The sequence below is a fragment of the Lepidochelys kempii genome, chromosome 13 (assembly GCF_965140265.1).
Source record: "Lepidochelys kempii isolate rLepKem1 chromosome 13, rLepKem1.hap2, whole genome shotgun sequence".
In the NCBI taxonomy this organism is placed as follows: Eukaryota; Metazoa; Chordata; order Testudines; family Cheloniidae; genus Lepidochelys; species Lepidochelys kempii.
This window is the reverse complement of record NC_133268.1, coordinates 2897479-2924768: the sequence shown is the minus strand read 5'-3', so window position 1 is coordinate 2924768 and position 27290 is coordinate 2897479. Positions and strand designations below refer to the sequence as shown.

The window sequence follows — 27290 nt, the reverse complement described above, 5'->3', positions numbered from 1 at the left end:
CACCATGTCGCTCTAATACCCACGTGCTGTCATTCAGCCAAGGTGCACACGTCTCTCTTGATCTGGCCTCGTAAATCAAGCCCTCAGTCCAGCCCCTTGTTCTTTGTCCGATTCTCCTCCTGTGCACTGAGACCAGGGTGCAGGGCGAGATGCCCAGTGCACAGTTGCAATAATTCACCGCTGGGGCTCCATTTGTCTTTTAAGTTCCTGACTTTTGCATCCTCCTTTGCTCCTCGACACTCCAGATTCTGGGGTGTTCTGGCACCTGGCCATTCAGCTGCTGCTTCAGACAAACCCTAGCCCAGATCGCTGCTGTACTCAGCTGTCCAAGAGGCATATGCGAAGTGGCATAGAGAAGAAAGAGCCCTTGTCATCCCAAGACCACTAACCCTGAGCGCTCAAGCCTGGGTGACCCCCCAGCGCTTGCGTTTCAGACCAGCCGTGCTGAGCTCTCTTCGCTAGACTTGCACGGTTTTGTTTTGCGCTGGCAATTCAGCAGGGTCAGGCCTGAGGCTGCTGTCGCTTAAGCACCCTGGTGTGGTCCTGTTATAGCGGCTGGGCAGGGAAGAAGAGAGCTCTGAACGTGAGCAGGTGCCTTCTCCACTTCTTAATCTTTGAAGTCTCCCTAGAGACTCCCCAAAGCTGCCCCAGATCAGCCGTAAGTCTCCGGTTACCTCTTTTCCCCTTGCACTGGAGACTGTGGCTAGGGAGAGAAGGGAAGGCCGGGCTGGCCACACACTCGCCCCTGCTTTCTGTCCCTTTGTGCAGGGGATTAGGAGCCGCCTTTAGACAAAGCGGGCACGTGCAGCTGGGATTTACAATCACTTTCTAAATAAGGAAAAACCAATCGGCAGGCGCACTGGCCCCACACATCTGCCCCCCTGTAAGCTGCATGACGAGGTCTTTTTACAGAAGCTCCTGAGGTCACAGCACCCGTTCCTGTACCACTAGGCCAGCCTCTCTGATCCACTCCTCTGAACAACGGTGATTCAGACCCGGCAGTGCTGGGCCAAGATGGGGGCAGTAGCCCTGCTGCTTGCAATTTGTCCCTCGACCTGCGTCTGCCTTCCTGCCCAGTCCGAATGGTGCCTGCTGTAATCAATACCGGGGAGTTTAACAGCTGTGTTCCGGAGGTCTCCCTATGTGACAATAAACCCAGAAACAAGGCAGATCTCCATTTGCATAGCCCTGAACCGTTCTGTCGAGAGGTATCAAAACCAATCAGGCGAACAAGATTTCATGCAAATCAGCTGCTGGCGGCCTTCCCTTGGATCGCCCCTTTGAGGGGGATGCAGGAAGACTTTTGGTTATTTAATGCAACCCAGATCAATGTTTCCAGCAAACCAGACATGCAAAAGCAACCTGTCATTACCTGGGGGAGGAACCCCTGATCTGTATCAAAATAATATGCCACAGTTAAGCAACAGGAAGAAACACGTGCAATGGACAGCAGGGTCCTTCCACAACAGAGAATTGCTTCATTTCCAGATCAAAGGGCAGTGGGGTATCTCTGCAAAGGGGACAGGCGAGCAGGGCATGCACACACCACACGTCAGTGCGGGGAGAAAATCACCCACCTCGCTCCGACACAACGCACAGTCTCCCAAGGACACTTGATGCTGACTGCTTGCGAGAAGCTCTGACGGCCTTTAGGCCTTGTCTACACAGGAAAGCATGACCAGCTATGCAATAGTTACCCCACTATAACCCCCGCATGGAAACACTCTTAGTCCAGTATTAGAGGGACTTTTTTCTGGTTTAGCTAAAAACCCCTTCCCAAGAGTCCACCCAGGGGGAGTTACAGCAGCAGAACTAGACTGGCTTAAATTCACACCTTAGCTTATACTGACAAAAAAACCCTTTCCCATGTCGACAAGGCCTGAGGCTGAGAAACAGCCTTTTGTTCATCGCCCGTAGGAACTACTTCCATGGACTGCAACCCTCTCTTGGTGCCAGTCCACTGCTATCGGCTGGACAGAGGAATTTATTTACAGTGACGGGGGGGGTTTTGTGCTTTGCTCTTTAGTCTGTGTGCCCAGCAGGCGGTTGGACGGAAGACACCTGGATCTGGACTACGTGATTCCCCAGTGAGCCTGCTGCAGCTTGTTAAAGTGGGCTGGGGAACAGCTGGAGGAGTTGGCGCATTGTTTGGCAAGGTCCTGGTACTAGAAATCGCCAGTCAAGTTATAGAAACACCATGGGCTTGTGCGTTACCAGCTAAGTCAGAATTATGCTTCTTACGTGATTTCCTACCAATTCATGCGACTGCAAAGTCTTTTTGAAAAAAGACCTCAACGGCCTTTGATTATGCACCGAGATTGTGCCTTTGAAAGTGGAAAATTTCCTATCCCAGTTCTTAAAGACAGTTCACTTAGGGGAGGGCGGGGAGTTGTTTCATAGAAGTATCTTCCATTGACAAAAAGGTATGATGATGTGACACAAGGACATCTGAAGAACTGTATGGGGACCCAGCCATAGTAAACTAGAGCTGGCATAGGTCAGGATTGAGGTGCATTGGCAGGGCTGTCTGGAGATAATACTTAGAACTTTTCCTCTGCAGGGACCTTCAGAAACCTTAATCAATCTTCCTTAGATGCCTGCCCATAATGATCACCTTCCCCATTTCCCAGATGGGGAAACTGAGACAGAGAGGTTAAGTGACTTGCCCAGGATCAAAGAAAGAGTTGTTGTCAGAGCCAGGATGAGCTGATGGAAAGCCCCTGGTTGTCTGAGCTGAGCCAGCACTTCCCCCTATCAGCACTGATCAACCTCCCCTGGGGTTAATTAGTGACTGTTCCCAGAGTGCTGTAAAAGCGCAAAGCAAGATTCTGCCTTGGGACATTCCCCAGCTGCAGAGGGGAGTCCCGTGTTCAGGGTCTGGCTGCTGGTTTGGAATCAGCAGCGCATGGATGCTTCCAGCAGCCTCTGCCACTGGTGGTTGCTTTGCTGCCCAAAGAGCATGGTGGCTAGGAGGCAGTGATGCCCTCACACTGCACTGGTGCCGTGCAGAGATTTCTTTCTTTCTAGGATGGTGCAACAAGTTTAACTTCACCAGAGCAGGATGGGGGCAGGTCTCCCTCTCTCCCACTGCACCTGAACCCTTCAAGACCTTTGTAAACTGGGCACGGATTGTTACAGATTTCAGTAATGAAGAGGGAAGCTGTCCAACCATGCAGCTTATACCATCAGCCCCCAGCTCTGAGACAAGTGCAGAAGCAGATGGCATGAGCCACAGGGGCTGCAAGCAGCCGCTGTGGGTAACACAGCTCACACGGCAGACAGCTAGCAACACCTCAGCACTCCCCAAAAACATGCCTCTGCAGCTCCACTGCTGACTAGAAGTGGGGCATGCCCTCAAGCTGGCACAGATGGGGGCTTACACAGCAGGGCAACACATGCTTTGCCATTAAACATGCACTTAGCAGATTACACATGAAACCTGCTAGGCATGCCCTGATCTTCCCTGGAGCCCAGCTTCTGGGTCACAAGCACCAGCTAACAGCCGGGCAAGGGTTAACTGGACATGAGACCTTGCCCGTTTTGCATCTCTGTCTCTCCTGAGCCACTGCATGCTCTGCCTGCTCCTTGATTGTCTCTTAAACAAGGGCGTTCCCTTCTCCGAAGGCTCTGTACCTCAGTGGCTGAGACACGCCACCTTGCAGGCCAGAATCAGCCTGGCAGAGCTGCTCAGGGACTATGGAATTGTGGAGAGTGGCACCTTCTGCCCATTCCCCATGGGCACCACCCCCCTCCTTAGCTGCGCTCCAGCCCCACGGAGGGCCCTCCAACTCCTGCAGGTGCCACTGAGTGCAGAGGACCCCTTGACATCCTGATGCTTCTTTTGGGGGACTGAGGGCAGACCACTGATGAGCCCGGTACTGCACAGTCTGGCAAGTAGGTGCTAGGGTTTTGGTCACACTCTCCGCTGTGAACAGCGCAGAGAACTGAGAAAGAGGGAGATTTATTTTACTTTGATTTTATTTTCTCCTTCTGAAGAGGGCAGGTCCCCAAATGCCAGCATGGCCCCTGCCTGGGCCACATATGTACCCCCAAACTCCATTATTTACTCACTTTGAACCCAGCTGTGGTGAGATCAGCCCAAAAAAGGGGATTACATTTATTCAGAAACCATCCCTCTGCAGGGTGGTCCTCCCGCCAGAGTTATGGGGTGTCAAGCTGGTTTGCGGCCAAGTTCAACAAAACAAATACAGACCATCCAAAGGACAGGACTTTAATAAAATCAGTCAGGCTTTTACAGAACAACCGTCAGCAAATACAGTAAAAATGAGACGAGACCAATACAAAACCATCTTCATAAATAACTGGGGTCAGCATTCCCAGAGCTCTTGGGCTTTTTTGACTGTGGCAGAGGAAAAGAGAGAGAGAGAGAGAGAGAGACAGAGAGACAGACAGACACACACAGAGCAAGAGCCTTGATAAGCCTACACTGAGGAGGTAGATTTTTGCCTTTATGGCTAAGCAGCCGAGTCTCTTGCTATTTTCAGCCTCGCTGCTGAGCTTTATTGAGCCAGCGCTGGCATGTGGCACTGTCCCTCCCACGCTACTGTACTGCCCTGCGTGCGCTTTCCAGCTTGGGGAAGGAGGTTATATTGATCTCCTCCAGGCAGATCATAAAGCTCCCGCCAATCTACACTCGCTTCCCAACAGCTCCACACGGCAGGCAGTTATCCATGAGGAACGTCTCTGCTGGGGCATGAAATCAAGATGCACAACATCAAGGGGATGCATCACGGCAGTTTGTGATAAGACTGTTTCCAGTGGAAGTAAGTAGTAACCCCGCAAATCATCGTTTTCCTATTATATGTCACTTACAAGGGTCACTTCCCCCCCTACACACACACAAGCATCTCCCCAAGGGATCAGCTATTAAAAGGCAAGCTGGCTTCCAGAGAAATGTACACAGAACTACAGCAAAGTAGAAGCTGTGAAAAGAATGAGTCAGGGAGCAAAGCCAACAGCCAGGGCAGCAAGATAAAAGTACAACTGAAAGGGGACTTTCAGGAGGGACAGATCTGCCATGGCCCCTCCGGAGTCACGGAGCAGAAGAGCATGCCGCTTGGGCTGACAGTTCAAAGAGCAGACCTGGCTGTTCTTTCCGTGCAGCGAAGACGAGTTTGTTTCCATCGCTCCAAACTCCAGGTCCTCGACAACCCAAGGATTTCTCCTGTAGACACCCATTTCCTCCTCCCCACAAAAGAGCTTAACTAATGTGGGTTGGGAGAATTCACTCCCCTGGAAACCTTGTGCAGAGGGGGGCCATGTTCTCTTGGTAACTGAAGCAGAGTGAAGAGTTTCAGGGTAGAACAAAACCAAACCAAAATTAAGTTTCATCTCGATCAAGCTGCCTCCTAAAACTGCTTTGTCTCTAACACTTTTGGGAGCTAGTAAGGCTGAGCATAAAACACAAAGACTTGCTGGTCTGGGGGGTTTCAGAGGACCCCTGAGGTGACCATCTGAGGGATGGAGAGCGTGGCACACGCGCACCCCATCCACCCAGCCGGCGGCACACTAGGCCTTGCGGAAGAACAAAAGTTGAATTACGTGCCCGATGGTCCAAGCTGGGCTGACACAAACCGGCTCCTAGGGTGCATGAGACACACTTCGGATTCTACCACTAACCGGAGCTCTGCTAACGTGGCCGACCCTGCTAAGAACATTCCTGCCCGCTCACAAGGCAGGACGGGGCAGGCTCCGCACAACTGGTCCACCCTGCCTGGAACGGAGGGTGCAGTCCAGGGTGGGGGAGGGGTCTTAACACCAGATCCCCCGAGTTCCTCCTTTGAGGGGGTTGTGTTTGTGTTGTGCACGCAGGGCTGGAGAAAAGCCCTCCACTGCAACAACCAGATCCTCAGCCGCCCTGCAGGAGGCGGGCGTGTGTTGGCTGGCCCATGAGCTGCACAGATATTCCCTTGGGCTCGCCCACGAGGTGTGTACACACGTGTGTTCTTCCAACCGTCTCAGGAGAGCGAGGGCGTTTACAGTCCTCTTGGCGCTGATTCCGAGAACGGTGCAGGCAGGTGCCAAATATGATCGAGGCAAGCAGGTGCAAGCCAGCCCTTTGCCCTCTCACTGGCTCACGGGGGACTATACTCCAGGCTCTTTATTAATAGCTTGCATATTTACAAGACCAGTGCCTAATAGGAAGGAAACCCCTTCCCAGGGCCAGCTCTGTTGACCGGGGCAATGCGCAGCCCTGCAGTAACTCCGGAGACTACTGAAAGTCCCATTTGTGCTGCCAGGCTGGCCCCGCTCCTCCCCTCGGCCCCCGTGCCAAGGAAACTCGCCCTCTCTCATTGCTAGGGCCTTGCAACTCTCGAAGTTCTCGGCTCGGCGACGTCTCGTCGCTGCAGGGACCAGATCTCTGAAGGCCGCGGGCCAGGGGTAGGGGAAGGGGAAGGGGAGGCCAACAGGGGACAGGGACTAGAGTTAAAGGATGCTCTGTCAGTGAGACTCCACCACAGGGCGTTTCCCAGCAGGACCAGACTGAGTCACGCAAGAAATTAAAACACCCCCTTGTACATCACACACACACACACGCTCAAAGGCTTTGCGATCAGAGTTCGTGGCATCCATGGAGTCACTATACGTTGGATACCTTTTGGGGCTCTCTGGCTTGCCGTAGTCCGTACAGCCACTTGATCACCCTGGCATTGCGCTCGATGACAGAGATGCCGTAGGGCATGCGCTCCGCCTGCTTGCCCTCCAGGGTGGCGGCACTGCGCTGGGAACGGGTGCACTCCAAGCTGGTGGTGCTGGCGCTGTGAAACTTGATGGAGACGATGTCCGAGCTGGCCCGGGCACAGTGCTCCGCCCCTATGTCCCTGGCCTCCTCGGGGTCCAGCCCGCAGTAATTGAAGAAGCGTTCCAGGTCGGCCGTGGCCCGGGAGTACCTGTCACTCAGGTCGGACTTGGACCTGTGCAGGAGGGTCTGCCGCTTGGCGCTGTCTGTCCGCCTGTCGTGGGGGCTTCTGTTTGGTGAGCTAAGGGAGCTGGTGGAGGGGATCCTGGCCTTGGCGGGTGAGACAGGCATGGGGGTGACCTGGATGGTTGGGGTCACCCTGGCCCGATGAACCCCGCAGGGCCGGACATCCACTCTGCGCACAGCCACCGTGCTGGAGGGCTTGGACGTGACAGAGCTCTCCGACAGCTTGCTCATGCCATCCGAAGGGCCCTTCCTCCTCCGCACAGCGGGGTGCCCACCCAGCTCTTTGCCCAGGGGCTCCCTCGTCTCTGCTCTCCACTTGTGCTCCCGGGGGCTCTCCGACTTGGGGAAGGGCAGGGGGCTGTCACAGATGTTGATGAGGTTGTTGAGGATCTCCAGGTTCAAGGAGGTCTTTGGCCCACAGGCTTCCACCCTGCGGCCCCCTTGCGGGGTCTTGCGGTTTGGCATCAGCATGGCTCTCCGGACCCCCGGGGTGAAGAGGGGCTGCTTCAAGAGCGGCTTCACCGGCTCCTGCTTGGTGCTGGCGACCTGCTGACTCTTCACGTACTTGGCTTTGTCCGCCTCCAGCCTCTCCACGGCGCTGGGCTTCTTGGCACCGGTGGCCGCCTGCTGGCGGAAGTACTCAGGCCCCTTGTTGAGGATCCGGAATGGCATGGCCGAGGTGAAGGGCGCCGTCACCGAAACCCCCTTCATCACGTCCCCAGCCTGGAGGGTTTCCACGGGCATGCTGCTCAGCTGCTGCACGCCCCCGCAGCTGCTCCTCCCCACGCCGCCCACTCTGCTTGCTGGCTCTGCCGTGCCCTGTGCAGCAGTGTCCATCAAGGGTCACATGCCACCCATGTCCGGTAGCGAAGATTAAGGCTGAGTGTCAGTCCCGGCAGCAAAATCCCTCTGATCTTCCAGAGGAGCCTGGAGCGACGAGTCCAAGGAGCCGGCAGCCTTGGTGGGGTCTGCCCCGGGGTCACGCTCCACTCGCTGCAAAGAAGGGAACAGAGATCAGTGCACAGCCGAGAGCTGGCAGGAGCGTGCCGCTTCCCTACGGAACGATGCTGCCTCCTGCTTCTGCCAGCTCAGCCAGACAAAGGCACGGGCAGGCCTGCCGTCTTCGCCAGGAGGCGGGGGAGACCCACGCCGGGCTTCCTATTTCAAGGCACAGGCCCCGCCCCCCTTCCAGCCAGGTCTCTCCCGCCAGCCAATGGACAGAGGCAGAGACACTTCAAATAGAAACCTCCCCCAATAGAGGGAGAGCGGCTCTAGACAACTCCTTGAATGAAAAGAGGGGAAGGAAGGAAGGAGGAGAGCAGGCAGTTACAGCCTGGCCTCCTGCCATGATCAGCCCCTTCTCCTCCATGGCCCTCAGCCAGGCTTCCCCGCCCACCCCACCATCACCTGCCCTCTTCCCAGATGGGATGCCCAGCCGACCCCCTGGGCCCCTGCCCCTTGGTCTGCTGGGATGCCCCATGCATCCCCCCTGCCCCCCGGGGAGCTGCCCACGAGCCACAGCCATCTGCACGAAGGAGATTTACATGATATCAGTGGGGGATGTGAAATAACATCCCATGGAAACATGGAGGGCTAAAAACCCAGCGTCCAGATCATCCAAACTGCGGGATCCCCCCCACGGCTGAATGGGTGAGACAGGGCCCCAGAGAACAGAAAGGGCCCTTGCCTAGACAGCTCTTTAAACTGTCCCAGGATCTGCAGAGGCATCTCTCACCTCCCTCGCAAAGACTAGGCTCACCCTGAGCTCGGACCCCTGCCCCAGGAGACCAGACGCCCTCCCTTGCTGATGGGTTAGGCAGCCCCTCGGGAGGCCGGGGAGCTCTGTGCTGCGGCTCCTGTGGCAAACAGCCTGTGTGCGCCTCTCTTCCCTGCATGTCCCAGCCTGGCTGAACGGGACGCGTGGTGGAAGCATCTCACACTCTCCAAAGGGGACAGCGACACTCAGCCTGATGGCCGGGCCGGCTCATCTGGAGCCACGAGTGTGAGGGAACGGTACTGCAGAGGGGGGTCCATGACCGGGCAGCGCTGCACGCACGTGGAAAAGTGATCGCGCCGGGCAGCTGGATGCTACACCAGGGAATCTCTACGGGAAGCCTCCCCTCCCCATATCCCTGCTCGGCTTGTCACAATGACAGGGCCTCAGTCTGGGGAAGGGGGCCACAGAGAGGAGCTGCTGTCTGCCAATGAGAAGCACAGGTGCCGGGCTAGGAAACACAGCCCTGAGACAGCCATGTGCCCCCCCTGCTGAGGGGCAGACAGAGGAGAGCTAATGTCGAGGGGGCCCACCCACACTTTTGGGGGATCTTGCTGTGAACACATGCTGAGCACTCGGAGGCCTCCGGGGTCCACTCGGTGAGTGTCACCCTCAGTGTGACCTTTGGGGAGAGTTGCTGTGTTGAATTCTTGCACGCCCAGACACGCAGGGAGCAGGGGCTGATGTCACGGAGGCAAGAGGTAGCTGGAATTTAGGGTGAGGGGACATATAGAAGGAGCCAGGCGAAGGACCCTCATTACTTTGCACCAACCCTACCATGCCTAGGAGGAGCGGCCCTGAGAAAGCTCTGATGTGCCCCACACGCGTGTACGCAGCTCCCAGCACTCACATGAAATGCAACTCCCTACAACGCAGTGCTCTGTAAACTGGAGGCTTCTTTCTTTCCACCGCCCTCCCCTCCTTAATCCTAGTCAAAGGGGCATTTTAAACAGCTTACAACTGCTCCTGTCTCTCATTAGCCCCGGGGATTAGCAACGGGCAAAGCACAGCGATTCGCATGGGAAATGCACCGGGAGGTCAAGCTGCTCATCGGCATATCTTAGGACTGGGAAAACCTTGGCAAGGCAGCCTCACTCCCGGCCCCTCAGCACATCCGGTCCCAGCCAAAGCGCAGGAGAAAATGACTGGTCAGGGAGCTCTTCCGGAGCTCAGAAAGGAGATGTGGAGTTAGCTCTGGAGGGGGTTCAGAAGGGCACTCATTTTTTACCCGTTCTGGCAGGTGACAGTTGGGGACTGGGAGCCAGGAGCTCTGTGTTCTGCTGCAGACACCCCCGCCCCCCCCCCCCCCCCGTGTGACCTCAGTCTAGTCACTTCACCTCACTCTGCCTCCCTCTGCACCACGGGGCTAACAGACAAATGCGTCTTCACTTATCTGCCATTTCCTGGTCCATACATCAGTGACAATGAGTCTGTGGCCTGCTTGAAGGTTGGGCTCAGAACCAGAGCGGTCAGTCACCAGCAAAAGGGGAATGCCCCCGACCCTGAAGAGCCGGACAGCTGAGTCAAACATCCACCGCCAGGATAACTAGCCCCTGAAAACTCGTCTTTCCTGCTTCAGAATGAGGAGCCAATCTCCTCTAGCAAGCAAAAAAACCAGGCTTGGAGTGCAAAAAAAAAAAAGGGTGCCTTGTAAAGAACTTAGAAATGGGGTTAATTTTGCTTTGGAGGCAGAAGGAACCCAGCAGGCTCTGCAGGGGCATTCCCTGCCAGCTACCAAATGCCAGGTCTAGTTCTGCCCCCAAAGCTGCAAGCCAGCTAGCTGGCGTAGCAGATCGAAGACCCTAGCACAGTACAGCCTGATAGTTATCCAGCTGTGGGAAGAGCTTTGAGATCCAAGGGCAAAAGACGCTACAGAAAATGTGAAGAAATAAAGATCCAGGGTACCCATTGCCATGATCTCCAGCTATCTCAGCGTCTTGGCTATCAGCCTGCAAATACATGCGAGGCAGCCCTCCTGAATGGCAACGGGGAGCCGCAAGCATGGTCAATGGCTTGTCCCACTGAACAAAGTCTCACCCTTGGGCCTGCGAACAGACTTACCTGGGCACGGACAGAGAGAGCGGGCATGGACAGAGAGAGCGGGTGCTGACGCACTCCACAGGGCACGCCCAGTGGGAGGAGCAACCTCTGAGGGCAGCTGAGAGGTTTAACTCAGTAATGTCTGGGCAGTGCTTTGCACCCCTCAGGGGCAGCTGCTAGAGAAGGAGACACAAACCATTGGGATGTTCCAGCCCTACATCCACTGAACCCAGCTTTCAGCAGCATCCTCAAGGCCTCAGAGCCGGCACCTCTCTCTCCTCCAGAGCTAATAGGCACATTGGGAAAAGAGGCACCAAAAGCAGTCACAGGCCTGTGAAACGGGGCCCAGAGCACCCCGCTGCTGACGCAGCCGTGACTCGCCCCCGCAGCACCGAATGATGGTGGCCACGGCAGTGAGCAGCAATGAAAGTGTGGGGCCCTCCCGCACCGTGCTGGGCACTTCAAACCACCTGCAAAAGCCAGGTCCCCTTCCCGCCACCCCCCGTCCCCCGTCTGTGCACTTCACTGACTCGCACGGAGTTTGCACAACCTTCCCGTGGACCCACAGCGACCACGTGGTCGTCACCGGCGGGCTGGGGAACTTTCCCCTCTAAGCCTGGGGAGTTTTGCCACAAGCACAATAACCAGCCCCCCTTTGGCTGCCTAGATTGGCCCATTACTACCCCGCCCCACAGCAGCAGAGACGGCAGCCTGATCCCCCATCCCAACAGCAGCGTGGCCAATGCAGGGGGAGAGGGGAGGAGAAAATGTGAGAGAGGGGGTGTTTCAAATAGACCTTGCAGAAACCACATCCCAGGGATGCTCCCCTCTGCTCGAGCCCTGACGCTGCCCTCCATTGTGCTTTTTCCAAACTGAGACAATCAAAGGCCTGGTCAGCGCTGCTCTGTCCCAGTCCCCTTTCTTCCTTCAGCTCCCGCGTGCAGCCAGCTCCTGGTTACTCCACCTTCCTTTGAACTTTCAATAGGCCCTACAATTTTTCCCCATAAGCCACCGAGTTAAGTGCCGATGGCGTCGTGTTGGTTTCATGTTCAGTAAGCAGGTTGCTCACGTCAATGGACTGAGATTGTAGGGGTCAGGGGCAGTGTCCCACCCGCCCCTCCACCACCGAGCTTCTGGCCACCCTCCTTCAGCAATCCAATCCTTTCCGGAGCTTCATTTCTTTTACCTTCCAGCAGAGCCAGAGAGAAACCCCCAGGGCTTGATTCCCCTCTCGCTCTGCTGTGACCCCACTGAATTCCGCGCGTCACTCCCAAGTCACACCAGCGTTAGCAAGAGAAGGACCAAGCCCCGCCAGTGGGTTTAGACACTCTGGCCACATATAGCTCCGTGGCATAGACACGGCCTTCACCGATGGAAGGGGGTTTTCCACGGAGGTCATTAATCCGCCCCCGAGGGCTGGTAGCTAGGTCCGTGGAATAATCTTGCCGTCAGCCTAGCCCGTCTACACCAGGGTTAGGTCAACCCAATGACAGTGCTCAGGCGTGAAACTTCTCACAGCTCTGAGTGATATTACTAGGTCGACCTACGTTTTAAGAGGAGACCAGGCCTCTGCTAAAACCCTGCCCAGCCCATCGGGCGGGTCCCCTGCTCTTCACACAGATCTGGGAGCTTTGCAAAGAAGCTGAAGGAATTGTCCTGTAGCCTCTGACCCTAACTGGAAATGCTGAACTGCCTGCCTTGGCTCAGGCCTCCCAAAAGCCCTCTGCCACTACAGGAGCCTGGTTCCGCTTTGGGCCGCAGCCGGACCCTAGGCTCCAGGGAGACAGCACAGCAAACCCCAGTAACTTACCAGTTGTATTTCCTTTCCCCTCGTGGCTGCAGCTGGATTCCAGGACAGCGCCAGCCGGCTCCACCTGAGGTGTCTCACGGGGCTTCCGCTCTCCGCTGCAGCAGCGCCTACTAACCCAGCCGCTCACCTGGAGGAATCAAGTAACCTGCAACTTCCTGTTTGTGCTCAGAAGGTAAACCTCCCTCTCCGCCCTGTGCGCAGAGCAAACCACCCTCCGGCACAGTGACCTGACCGGCAGGAGGGGGCAGGTCCTGATGCACAACAGCTGATGTAGCTGCGAGGAGTAAATTGGTTAGTCTCTAAGGTGCCACAAGTACTCCTTTTCTTTTGGCCTTCCCGTGTCACCGCCGCCTTTCTGCCTTGCCCCCAGGGGTGCTCTCTGCCTCGGTGTCTAGCACCATATGCGGGGGGGTTGGACTCCCCAAGGAGGAGACAACCCGCCAACTGAGCCACTGCAGCAGGAGCTTCCAGCGTACTCCCCGTCTGGCGACTCCAGACACACAGAAGCCTGCCCTGCTCCCTTCCTCAGGGCCCGAGGGGAATCCTGCCACATGAGCTGGAAAGAGAGAGGAGTGTTTGAGGGGGGAGGGGGTGTCCTAGGAGGCACATTTACACATGGAGCACAGACAGTCCCTTCTCATGCCTCAGTCAGTCGCTGCTGGCCTGTGGCTTTTTACAGCCCCCGCCTTGGCCAAAGGAAAGAGCCACTCAGTGCAGAGAGCACAACCCCCAGCTGGTAAGTGACATGGCAGTGATTGCTGAGCTAGGGAGAGGAAACATGGGTAACCCCACAGAGCGTCTTGCCTCTCTTACAGCCCTGTAGGGAGACAGGACACGCTGTTTGGAGTGTGGCCTCTGCACCGCTGGGGTATGCTCTCCTCAGATGCAGCTGGTTATTTATATTACAGTCGTGCTCAGAGACTCCAGCTGAAATCAGGGTCCCATTGTGCTGAGGGCTGTACAGAAACACAATAAGAGATGATCTCTGCCCTCCCTCCACTCTAAACAGACCAGGAAGACAAAGAGTGGGCGGGGAAACAGGCACAGAGGGGTAAAGTGACTTGACTAAGGTCACATACCAAGTCAGTGGCAGAGGCAGGAATGGAACCAGGTCTCCTGGCTTTCAGACCAGTACCCTATCCACTAGGCCATGCTGCCTCTCGGCTACTAGTGAAGTTTGGTCTTGCATGGAATGGAAAGTACAGCAGGCACAAATCGTTCTGGCTGGAGAGACAGACAGTCTCAAGGGACAGATCAGAACCCCACCTCCTCGACTCTGTTATAATCACACCAGACTGAGGCTCCTTTCCACTGCCTTCAGGTGGAGTGAGGAACCAAACTCTGCAGATCAGGAAAGGGATGATCTGAAATGCCAGCTCTCCATGAGGGGATCATTAGTCAGACCATTCTCTGCAGCCCTGACATGGCATCTGCCAGCCAGGAATCTCGAACAGGAATGGCTGCGGTCTCACAACACAGAGCACGTTCTTGGATGGTCTAATAATAACAACAACAACGATCGCTGGCATCGCATCCTGTGAGTGAGCCTCATTATCCCCATTTCACAGATGGCAACACTGAAGCACACAGAGACTGACTCACCCATATCACATAGAGCCTGGGAACCCCAACTCCTAGTCCTCTGCCTTTAGCGCAAACATCCCCATCCCTTATTAGCCTTCTCCTCCTTGCTGAAGAGGTACCTGCAGGTAGGCAAAGGTTGCATCAGCACCCCTGTCCCCAATTCTCCATCTGCTGGAAACTGTCTTGAGAAAGAAATCAGAGGAACCAGCAGAGAAAGAGGGAGAGAGCAGACCCTTCCCCACATCCTGCCCTGGCTGTCTTCTCTTTCCCACCACTCCCCAGGTGGAGGGACACTTCATCAGGTCAGGAGTCTGAGCAAAGGGGGTCAAAGCCCTTCCCATCTCCCCGAGGGAGCCAAGGTGCTACACGCAGAAGTGGAAGATACCATCGGGTTCAGGTGACCCGTTTACACCCGCGGGAGGGCACAGAAGCTCACGTCAGGAGGTTTTGTGCTGGCTGCACAGTCGGCCTCCAGCATTGCTGGTCGTTTCCGACCAAACAGGTTTTCCAGGAGGCGAGATCTTCCCAACCTCCTCACAGGGCCAGGGTGGAGGGGGAGGGGAGTGGCTTGATTTCCCCTTTCTCATAAGCCATAGAGACACCCCTGCTGCCTTCCACCCCCACCCCCTGCCTGGGATCCACAGCACCCAACTCTACATTCTTGTAGCTGGACAGAAGCCAGCCTGGGCACCAACTGCAGAACAAATCTCACATCTGAGCTGAAGACGGGAGGGGCGCGTACAGTAGAACTAGTTCTCCGTACCACCAGCAAAGCAAACGCAAGGCTAGCGCATCAAATGCCAACAGCCTAATACTGTGCCTGGGGAGCGGGAGCTAGGCAGGCATTACGGTAGACTGGCCTTCCATTGCCCTCAAGACATGGCTCACGTCCATGCAGTGCTGTGCTGAGCCCCAGGGTCCCTTGGACACTGGCAAATTCCAGGGGCTCCTGGGGGGGTGACGTTCTACATTTTTAGTGCGTCTACCTCCATTTGGGAGCTGCATTTTGCAGACTCCGCCTTTTCCTTTAGAAAGAGAACGCTGCCAGCTCTGCCCCCGCCCAGAGAACCTTCCCGGTAGCTGACTCAGACCATTGTCTCCAGCTACACAACAGGAGCAGGGAAAGGTGTGGAGCTCTGCAGCCCCACTTCACCTTACCAGATCTTTAACTTCAAAGCCTCACCTATGCAATGATGATCTTATTAAGCAACAGCAGCCAAAAAAAGCAACATGTGGAGCTGGGGGATTTATTTAAAAGCATTATCATTACGAGTCAACCCTCCTTTCCTTGTTCTAGGACTTTGGAGATTTTCAGTCACAATACAAGTTGAGTGGGTTTTTTCCCCCCCGCCCTTCATCCCGGGGATTTTCTTTGTTTCCCAATCCCTTGCTAGCAATTGTAACGCTTCCAGACTCACTGATGGCACTGGCTCCCTGTCTGCAGGAAGCCTAAAGCAGCTGGCTGAACCAACTCAAGAGTTAAAACCCATTCACACTCAGGCCTGGTCTACACGAAAAAGTAGGGTCAACCCAGCTACATCACTCAGGGACGGGAAGAATCCACATTCCTGTGCAGTGTAACTAAGCCAACCTAACCCCTAGTGTAGACAGCACTAGGTCAACAGAAGAATTCTTCCGTCGACCTAGTTACCACCACTCAGGGAGATGGACTGCCTCCACCAAGGGGAGAACCCCTCCAGTCGGCACAGGTGCTGTCTACACTGAAGAGCTACAGTATTGTTGTTTCAAGTGTAGACAAGCCCTCACATAGCTCAAGTATGTCTACACGTGCTGCAATCACACCTCCCGACTGCAGTGTAGACACACCATTAACTGTTCTCACTTGAATCAGTGGATCGGATGAACATGTATTTCCGGAGCACAACAGTGAAAAGTAACTAAAAAGGCACCTTCTTATTCAATGGAACTGCTGCCTCTGTGCAGCCAGAAACACACGTACTGAATTTAATGACCAAGATAAGCCTTTTTACTCCGGCTAGCACTGACAGCACAGCTCTGGGGAGGGAGCGGGGGTCTAGCCTGCCTCCTGCCTCATCAAGAAAATGATTTACAAACTCCCTGTTGCAGGGTCTCATTCTGTCCTCAGTGACAGTGCATGGAGCCTGCACAGCTGTAACAGAGCACCGAATCTTTTGTCTGTGGTGAGATGGGAGAAGTAAAGAACCCAGCTTGACTTTCAGAGCCCAGGCAGGGACAGTTTGTGGGGCTAGTGGTTAGAGAAAACAGGTTTTTATTTGTAAACTTGGGTAAGTTTGATCTTGAAAAAATCACTGCAAGACAATGAAGGTGGAGCCCTATTATGCCATTTTAAAGAGTCAAACTGCATTTTAAAAACAGAATTCTAGATGATGTAAATAGTCTTCCAAACCACATCAAGTAAACCTGGGTTTAACCCCATTTTAGACACAGCAGATACAAGCCAACTAACCACGGAGTCACAAAGCAGATGCACATTATCTCTGGAGCCTCTGCAATGCCTCACCCACTTTATGGTCTGAATGAGTGGAAAACACATCATAGCTTGGTTCTCCCATTTGGCTGTCTGATGTTGCATCATCTGAACTGTTCCATACTTGCTAAGGCTATAATATTGATTGCCTGCAGATAGGGGCATAGACTTAGTCATACTGGATCAGCCCATCAATTCCGGTCTCCTGCCTCAGGTAAAGTTGGTTACCTGATGCATCAGAGAGAGGTAAAAAATCTCCAGAAAGAGCCTACCAGTCGTGCAGCTCTGGACACGAAGAGGAATTCTTTCCTACCCCTGCAGGAGCCGGCCCTGCTTCTCTCGCTGTTACTTGCGGAGCTGACCTTTTTATCGGTCGCACAATTGGCCAGGCCTTTACAAAGGCTGCCGCAGGATATGACACTCTGACCTTCTGGCTGATGATACCTTTGCTTTCACTGAAACATGTAGCAGTGGGAGATAGTCAAACATGGCCCATCCCCCGGCGCTTTGGGGCAACCTGATAAACAGCATTTCCCAGCCCTTTCTGGAGACCCATTCCCCCCCCTAGAAAATCAGAACCAGATGTAACCAGAAACAAGACCAAGAACTGATCCCCTCCCAGCTGCCAACCAGTGTCCAGCACCCATGGGTCAGGCACCCTGTACCCCACTAATACCCAAAGCCCTGGGGCAAAAGGACACACCCCACCCCCTCAGAATTCCCTACCATGTTCTCCTTCCATTGCCACTTGCCAGTGCCCTTTGAGTGCAGCTCATGCTCATCCCATTGTCTCACCCTAAGTACAGAGTCCGCTGGTCCTGATATCTACACACCCAGCCTGGGGCCCCACACTAGGGCTGGTGATTGGGAAAAGGGCTCCCCCTAGATACCACCCTAGGATCAGAGTTAGGGGCTCATAGGGCTCGAAACATGAATATCACTCCCAAGCTACAGCCTCCAACTCTGGGATTTCTCTTCCGCCCCGCCTGGGGACAGGGGCTCTGGGATTCCTCCCGAGCCCCACCACCACCGACGGGAGCGGGATCCCCTACCCCCACAGACCAAGGGCTCTGGGGCTTCGCACACAGACACTCCGCCTCCAGGGGAGACGAAGGAAGTCCCGGCCCCTTGCTCCCGACGCCCCCTCCCCGGCCCCTCTTACCGCAGAGCCGAACACTGAAGGGGGGACAGAAGGGTTGCAGAGGCTGCTGCGGGTCCTAGACGCTCCAGTCCCCTTGACCCCACACGCCTCCTTCCCATTGGCTCCGCCGCCGCCATTCGAACGTTGCGCGGCTGGGGTCGCTAGGCGACCGCAACTGGGGACTTTATGAATGAACCAGGTGGGGACTGCTCGTTGGGATCTGCTCCTCCCCACCCCACCCCACCCCCATCCCCTGGGTAGGGGTCCTGCTTCTCCCCCCTCCATCCACAAGGTGGGCCCCCCTCCCCTTCATTGTTACTGTGGGAACGATTCCCCACCAGTCTACACACAGCCAGCCAGGGGTCCACCTTCCCCCTGCCACCCGGTGGGAGCTACCTGCGTCCCCTCCCCCCAGCCATTCTGTAAGGGGTGAGGGGGAGCTTGCCCCGCAGCACCCCATGGGGAGTCCGGAGATCCCTCTGCTTTAGACATAATCAAACACTTCAGAACCTCTCGAAAGTTCTGATTTGAGTTCTAAAAATGGGCAAAAGTTCCTGAGGAGGAATTCTTATTTTAGCCAAACCAGCTCTCCCAGCCCAGTCTTGCCCCCAGTGACCTGCATAAGACTTCACAGATTTCATAAGCGCAGGTTCAGAGTGAAATAACCTATAGCAACCCTGGATGCTAGCCAGGGCATGAACCAGTTACAGAGCCTGCCCCCATGTCCTTGCACAGCAGGCCGCACATACAGAGAGACCAAAGCCATTCTGTTGGACAGGGTAATGTAGGGGCTGCGGAGTGGCCGTGCAAGGAGACTCTGCCGGCTGCATGCCACACAGCAATTGTCCATGGCGATGTTTCTGTGACAGCACTAGTTGTTTGAGAGCAGGGCAGAGCTGGATATTGAAGGGTTGGAAGCTTGGCCTTTGGGTCTGGGATTATATGGATCCAAAACCAAGGGGGAGCATGTGGTTGCTTCACTAAAGCCTGGAAGAGTCCTCTTCCCTGCTTCCCACAGAGGTCCCCCACACAATGCCCTGTCCTTCTGGCTTCATGCAGGAATCCAGAAGTTGGTAACAGAGCACAGCAGTGGGAGAACAAAACTAAAGCAGCAGATTTTGGAAGTGCCAGGGAGAGCTGATAAGGCAAGGAGTTCAGAGTGAAATTCTGTGAAAACAAATGACTTCATCCCAGGAGGGTTACCCTGGATTTATGCAACTGAAACGAGCTAAAGATGGATCCGCAAACCTAGCTCAGCTAGAATAACAAATGACTGAAGTACGGGTGTAGCCACCATATGATTAGCATGAGAGGTCTGAAATAGTCTGCGTTATTTTGATTGCCTGTATATTTCCACCTGCTTGTTTGGCTGTGCGTGGGAGTGTGGTGCAGGAAACAGGCTGAAAGAGCAGCTGTCATATGGGGTATGCACCAGAGCCCAGCATTTCACATATAGGGCTCCAGGTTGTCTGGCAAAAACTTCCTTCAGGGAACTGCCTATACATGTTTTACAGTGTGTACCCCAGCGTTTTTAAGCAGGGCGTTCCAGTCATTTGTGAGAACTTCAAAGAGCCTCACCCTCTCTGGGAATATCCCCTGGGATGACTTAGAGGTAAGCGCAGCTAAACCTTGGAAGCAACTGACAGGCGCCTAGTGACACACCCATGCAATGAAGTTACACCAGAAAAGCATTTAGTCCAGTCTGATACAAGCTAATATCAAGATGCCCATGATGGACAGTTAAAATGGGCCTCTACAGAATAAACTTGACGGTTGAGATTTGAAAGCCAGCTGCGGGATTTTGCACACTGCTCATGTTAATTTTAATGACTCTATACCTACTCAGCTGTGAATATCTCTGCTGATGCTCCTGCCTTCTGGACCACATGGAGAGCAGGCAGTCGGGCAGGGTCTCTTCTGCTGCTCAGAGCTAGAGGGGCTGCTCCTTTCGTTCAGTAGCTGAGTTACTGTCTCCCTGTTGCTCTAGGAAGCCGGAGGGACCCCATTACTGCCTGGGCAGGGATCATTCTCCTTTTTAAATGAACTGGTTCAGTGTGTGTGTGTCACTGTCTAATGCAGAGGAGCCTGATTGCTTAAGGGTTAAAATCCAAACTGTCCATGTGAAGGCTCCTCCCATCTGCACCCAGTATTTGGGCTGTAAAACACAACACACTGCACTGCAGTGGGAAGACTCCAGTACTTCCCAAGAGCTAAGTGCAGACCATGGAGTCCGAAAGCGTGGCCCTGGCCAGCCCCTCCTCCCAGGGGAAGGACAAGCTGCAGTTTCTCCTTACTGGTGAACGCAACCAACAAGCAATTTCTGCTTGTGTATCAAAGGAGGCATGAGCACAAGCAAAGCTGCTGGCCTACCGGTTCCAGCAAGAATGCAGTGTGAGACTCTTGGTGTTGCCAAGTCTGGACCCCGCAAACTCAGTGGCTACCCAGGTCTGTCTCCAAAATGGGAAGGGGAGCTAGGGGAAGGAAGGGAGCCCATTGTTCTGACTTCCCAACTTCAGAGGCCCTGGCCCTGGCCGAGCTCTGCTGCTCAGGCTCCGAATCCAACCGTTTGGACCAAGTTTTTGTTGCAGAGTGGCTGAGGTAACCAAGGCTAGCATCTGCTATGGATGGGATTTGGAAGGAGAGCGGAGAGAACCAGGCCAAGCCCTTTCAATAGCGTAGAACAGGCCTAGGTGACATGATGTCTGCTGGAGTGAGGTCAGGGGTAGGCGGGAGGAGCTCCCTGTCAGAGGGAGCAAGCCTACACTAGCACAGAGGGGTGCATGCAAGCCAGCCCTCCAGCAGTGACTCACCAGGCCAACCCAGGAGCAGAATGCAGGGGAGATAGGCATCAAACAGGCAATTGCAAGTCTCAGAATATGATATGTGAGGGTCAGCCCTGGCTTGGCTTGAATCCCCAGTTAGGGGACAGTTGTGGAATCTTAGCTTGTCGTTAAATCTATCGCAGAGGGGCTGGGAGGGGGTGTTCAGACCCAGTGGCACCAAACCTGCAGGGGAGAGACTGGCCCAGAACGCTGAGACTCGTGAGAAAGAGAAGTTGGCTTCTGTGCTTCTGCCCACTTGGGCTGAAACCTCAAGGTCTGGGCTGCTGGGAACCTCAGAAAGGAAACGAGCCCCTCCTGGTTTGGGATCCAACTCAGGACCAAAATGCCAGGGCCAGGTTGGAGTCCAGGGGCTGGAATCAGAATGTCCCTTTCTGGCTGGTTCAGGAGGCCAAGGACCAGGTTAGCTGGTAGCCTGGGGTGAACGCTCAGTATCACATCGTGATTGTTTCCCTCCGAAAGAAGATGGCTCTAAGGCTGTTTTGAGCTTACAGACCTGAGTCCCCTGCCCTTGCAGCTGGCTGTTTTCCTGTATCTCCCCACACCTGCTCACCAACAGTCACCTCCAAGGGCAGTATAACAAACTGCCATCCGGATGTGGCTGAAAGATCCCAGCTTGGAATATAAACCTTGGCGCTCTCCCCCTTTGATCCCAGGGAAGTTCTGTTTACTCACCTTATCTGTTTCACTCTTTGAAGGTCTCCCTGTTTTTATTTGCAGAGGGGCCTTTCTGAGAACTGGCTCTAAAGGAAGGTCATTCGGTGTTATCAGCAAGGATTCTAGAAACCACCAGTGTGACTGACAAGTCCATGCTCCATCCATGTACTGGGGTGCTCAATACAATTCAGACTGATGCCCTGCTTTTCTGAGCTGCTTCCTGACAGCCCGGAGCAGTGACACCTACACAGCTATGAACTTTATTTCCAGGTTCAGCTCACTGGGGTGTTAATTCCTGTTAATTAAGCCATTTGCCAAGCCAAGACTGTTAACCACTTCACTGCTGAAAAACCCACCAGCTACGTTGCGAAAGGCAGCGATGGTCTAGTTTAGTGGACGGAACGTGCGCCTATGAACCAGGCACTCCTGAGTTCTGATCATGGTTCATGACAATCCCCTGGGTGACCTTTGGTAAGTCAGCTAGCCTCTTGCCATGCCTCAGTTTCCCTGACTGTAAAGCAAAGATATTTCTTACCACACAGAAGTGTTCTGGGGATGAACTGGCTACAGTTGGATCTGCCTCTCCTTGAATATATTAGGAGCAGGATGGAATTCTTAATATCTGTACAGCACTTTGAAACCCTGGTGTAAGTGCCATTTATTTAAGTATCCTCACAGCTTCTTTCAGAGTAGCAGCCGTGTTAGTCTGTATTCGCAAAAAGAACAGGAGGACTTGTGGCACCTTAGAGACTAACAAATTTATTTGAGCGTAAGCTTTTGTGAGCTACGTGCTCAAATAAATTTGTTAGTCTCTAAGGTGCCACAAGTCCTCCTTTTCTTTTCACACTTTCTTGTCAACTGTCTAAATGGGCCATCTTGATTATCACTACAAAAGTTTTTTTTCTCCTGCTGATAATAGCTCATCTTAACTAATTAGCTTCTCACCGTTTGTATGGTAACTTCCAACTTATCTGTATATATATATATCTTACTATATGTTCCATTCTATGCATCCGATGAAGTGGGCTGTAGCCCACAAAAGCTTATGCTCTAATAAATTTGTTAGTCTCTAAGGTGCCACAAGTCCTCCTGTTCTTTTTATTGATATGTGTTTGTCCAACTAGGCCCCAATCCTTCAGTCAGACTCCCGATGGGATCCGTAGGTTTGCAGGGTCCATCTGCATGGATCCAATTGTGGGATCAGGGACACACGTCCCAGGCAGGCATGCCAACCCGGAGCCACTAACATTTCCTGCCTCAGTTCAGACTTTCAAGAGATACTCAGCTTTGTTTTTTAAATGACAAAATGTCAAACACAATAGAGACCAATGAGCCCAGCTTAACCATGGAAAGTCCCAGTGTTGTCTGGAAAGTGGCCATTTCCAAGCAATCTCAGATTCATTTGATTCTGTTGGGGTTCATGCATTCCTGGTGTTCGAAGCATTAGAACAATCATCATCTATTGCATATTGAGGAAGCTCGTATTATCTAGAGACTTGCACTTGGAGGAAGGAAAAATCCATTTCTCAATCAATTATCTTGTCATTTTTAGTGGCCTCTTTTTTTTTTTTTACACTGACATGTAAGTTCCTGCTCCTCCCTTCTTTTTTCCCAGACACTCAGTGAGTTTCCCAAGAGCTGACAAGCCAGCTATCCCGGCCAATCATTCCACAGGGAAATTCTGCCACAGCACGTGCCTAGCCCATACCAGCTGCTACCAGGCTGCCAGAGCTGGAATCAATTTTGGGTTTGACTCAAAGGATCATTAAAAAATACAAAGAAACAAATAAAAGAGGAAAACCCCACGCGCACACACCGGTGATCCACTCCCAACCATCTGAAACCTCTGAAGTTATTGCTACTGGAATTCTCTTGCTGAATGGCATAAGGGATTGACAGGTTTCAGAGTAACAGCCGTGTTAGTCTGTATTCGCAAAAAGAAAAGCAGTACTTGTGGCACCTTAGAGACTAACCAATTTATTTGAGCATGAGCTTTCGTGAGCTACAGCTCACTTCATCGGATGCATGCCGTGGAAACTGCAGCAGTTTGCAGCAGGGGTTGAGATTTTCTCCCTGTTGGAAAAAGAAGTGACATCTGTCCGTCTAGGTACTCATCTGGCCGGCATTATCGTCCCATTTGAGTGTCTCACAGCGCTTAATGGATTTATCCTCAAAACACCCCTGTGCAGTAGGGAAGTTCTATCATCCCCATGTTACAGAAGGGAAACTGAGGCACAGAGAGGCTAAATGACTTGCCTACAGTCATAGAGGGAGTCTGCAGCACAGCGGGGAATTGAACCCAGGTCTCCAAGGCTAGTGCCCAAACCCTGGGCCCTTTAGTTCATCCTGCTGATGATTGCCTCACCTTTCTGCCAGTCTGGATTGTTTCCATTTAAGCCCAAAACAGAATGAGAGCAATCAGAGATAGGAGGGAAACCCAAACATCCCATTTGTCTATCATATCTGCCTGGCTCCCTGCTAGTGCAGGACCCTCATTACTGTTGTTTTATATCTATAGCACCGTAGTGTCCCGAGGCCCCCAACAGGATCAGGGTCCCATTGTGCTAATCCCGGTACAACTCACGGCCCTCATGCTATAAGAAGACAAGTGATGTGTGATGGGGGGTGAGAGGTGGCAGAAGGACACATTTTTCCTTGCCGTATATTTCTGAGGGCTTTGTTCCATTTAGCAGTCAATGAAATATCTTTAGTCACTGAAATACAACAACTGATCATAATATGGTAGCACTTGTAGGCCCTGGTGCAGCAGAACAGCTGAGCCTCTGCTTAACGTCAACCACATGAGTTGCTGTTGTTGTCTTGTCCCAGGAGAATCCTATCAGGCCACGAAGCTCGAGACTGAATTCGGCGACTTGCAGGGTCTTGGTAAGGGTTTGATCCCAGGTGTCCGATCCAAAGAGCATGCCTTCCCTTACAGTCTGACATTCCAAAGCATGGGCAGGTGTTAACCCAAGGGGCCGAGTGGATAAATCTTAGTCCCACCTATTGCTTTTCACTCCCGCCGGGTGGCCTGTCTGCAATCTCAGAACTGTGGATGTTCTTTTCTGAGATGCTTTGATATCCATCGAGGATTTGTTAATCTTTTGCCCATTTATTTCAGCGAATATTTCCCTTGATAGGACATCAATATCCTCGACCACTGCCATTCCAACCTGAGTTCCCCATCCTCCAACTTTGCCCAGATCATCAGCTACCTCGAAAGCCAGTATATTGCCTCACTCTCCCATCCTCTTTCTGAATTGCATTGTTGACAGGAGTATGTTTTGTTTTGTTTTTTAAAAACCCAAGGATCGCCACCTGTGAGTCAACAGACATCACAACACCCGCCTTGATCTCTGCTCGATTTCTTGCAGTGCAGGGAGAATAGCATTCATGTCGGCCATATAATTCAAGCTAATATATCTTGAACTAATGCTCTTTGTTGGACCCCCTCCATTAGGCGATTGGATAAAGACTCCACAACCACCATTCCTGGAGGATACGTCTGGTGAACCCCCATCAGTGTACATGTGACTCTATTTGCCTTGTGACTGTTCCTGTTGGGTGATCTTGTGGGCAATTTTCCTTAGAGTAGCCGAGTCCACATGTTCCTTCAAGCAGGGTTCCAAAAGGGAGGAACATTTACAAAAGCAAATGGGTTCATGAGGGTGAATTCCTGGACATCCCCACTTCTTCACACACCTTTTCAAACAAGATGATCATTTCAGCCTTGACTTGGTTTCTCAGTTTCTGAACAGCTCTGAACACTGATGCCATTCAGGGAGGAAACAAAGAGGATTTCCGTACTGAATTAGCTGTTCTTTTCTACAGTTCTCAAGAGGTTGAACATCAGGCTGTGGTCACAAATTGCCATAGGAGTAGATCTTACAGCTTCAGTTATCACGTGGACTCCGGAAGACTGCACAGCATGGAGCTTGCCAAGGTTACTAGGAGCCGTAGGTGACTAGACAGGTGAAGCATACTCAAGCATTGGGCAAACTATCGAGCAGTCTGTTGTTTTCAGTGTCCTAAGGCATGAACCCCAATTAGTGTCAGTGATATATTAAAGATTCAGCCTCTTCTTTGCTTTAGCTGCCATTTTTATGACTTGTGGTCTAAAGCTTAGCTTTAGGTCCAAGGTCACTCTGAGGTATATAGAAGTCCTCTCAACAGCAACATCTTCGCCATCCAATGTCAGTTTCAGGCTGTAGTTAAACCTCATATGGGAATGTAGGTGGACTTCGTTTTTGCTGGAGTCAGCTGGAATTTGTGAACCTTTGCCCATATAGTTCCCACTTCTAAGTCCTCCTTCAGTTCCTTCTCCAATACATCTGTTTCACAACCCGTAATGCAAAGTGCGATATCCTCTGCACACGTGTGTACAGATGATTCCAAGCAGCCTGACAAGCCCGAATACAGCGGGAAAAGAAGAGGACTAAAAACTGAGTCCGGAGGAACTCCCTCCCTGAATGGCCTTGTCTTCGAAAAAGCACCATGGAGCCTTATGGTTATTTTCCTGTACCCTCGGAAATTGTTTATCCAGAGATATGTGTTGCCACAGAGTCCCATCTCACTGCTTATCATGCCAGTGGCTATCAAACGCAGCACCGAGATCAAAAACGACTCCCATTGACTGTAAACTCAAAGGGCAACAGGTCCATTGACAGGGCCAGCATGATGTCTTGTGATAACCCAGACTAGGGTCTCATTTCTTGGCTGTCAGGCCTCTGGGGAGAGGCAGAGCCAGTCTCATGGCTGTACTGTGACCCCATGGGCCATTTCAGGAGTTGTCACAGGGCTCTTTGGGGATGGGGAGGGTGCTAAGTGATGCTGGGAGCTCGCCTTGGGATTCCAGGGTTTAAATACCCCAGCCACACATCGTACAGGGTATGGCGGGAGATCTAAGGTGGTCGCTGCTCTCAGCTTTTGTGTTAAACACTCTCTTCAGTCAGCTGCTCTGTGAGTGAAGCCAAAGAACACAGGAAAAGTTGGCCCTGCTCTTGATTTTCTTTCTAGTTCCCTTTCTGTCTGGCCTCATCTCTTTTTCTCCTATGTCTGTCTCTGTCTGGCACCACTTAGCCACACTGGGTCTGTTTACACTGCAATTTAAACACCCGCGGCTGGCCCATGCCAGCTGGCTTAGGCTACGGGGCTGTTTAATTGTGGTATAGCTATTTGGGCTCAGGCTGCAGTCTGGGCTCTGGGACCCTGCAAGGGAGGAGGGGCTCCAGCCCAAGACCCAATGTCTACACTGCAGTTTTACCGCCCCGCAGGCCAAGCTCGCTGACACGGGCCAGCCACAGGTGTTGAGCTGCAGTGTAGACAGACCAAGTGTCCAGGTGCTTCGATACTGTCCCCTCTCCAGTCTTTCCTCTCCTCCGTCTCTTTCTCTCTGTTCTCTGCACTCGGTGCTAGCTGTGTTCTCCTAGGCCCCCTCTCTGTCTCCTCCTTTGTCCCCTGCCAATGCGGGGATGTTACAGCCAATGCCGTGATAGAGCAGGCTCCTAGCGAGCTGGAAATGGAAAGGTGTCCCGAGGCGAAGTGTGTGCATAAAAGGCTGCTCTGTGCCCCCGCCCGCTGTCTTCTTGTCCGCTCCACAGACGTTTGCCCGTGGGGCCAAGGGTCTAGGTCTGGGCCTTAGCATCAGCTGACCACCGCATGCAGCCGGGCTGACAGATGGAGATTTACCGGGCAAGGCGGTGGGCTGCGGGTTCCCCTGTGCTTGCGGCAGAGAAGCCCTTTGTCTCCATTCGACGCCTGTTACGGTGAATACGTCCATTAGGGAAATGGCTTTCTCTGCGGCGGGCCCTTCCCCCCTCCCCCCAGATGGCGGGCCTAGCTCCTGGCGGCTGGGGAGTGCGGGGAGAGGGCTGGGGGCCTTTAGAAAGGCAGGCGTAGGCGGTGCCCTGGAGACCGTCTCCTTTGTCCCTCCTTCCCCGCAGGGAAGTGCAGGCACAAGCCTTTCAACTTTCAACTTGACCTGCTCCATTCGCATGGAAATCAGATGCAAATGCTGCTGGCAAGGAGC

The 27290-nt window shown here is 53.3% G+C and overlaps 1 protein-coding gene across 1 annotated transcript; it reads right to left on the bottom strand.

The window, feature by feature from the left end:
- Positions 1 to 4215: 4215 nt before the first annotated feature.
- On the bottom strand, positions 4216 to 12660 carry FAM110A (family with sequence similarity 110 member A). Its single transcript, XM_073308742.1, has 2 exons — positions 12571 to 12660; positions 4216 to 7939 (listed from the first exon to the last, which is right to left on the bottom strand). Exon 2 carries the CDS (start codon positions 7781 to 7783, stop codon positions 6602 to 6604), a length of 1182 nt encoding a protein of 393 aa, XP_073164843.1. The 5' UTR covers positions 7784 to 7939; positions 12571 to 12660; the 3' UTR covers positions 4216 to 6601.
- Between the last annotated feature and the right edge of the window lie 14630 nt (positions 12661 to 27290).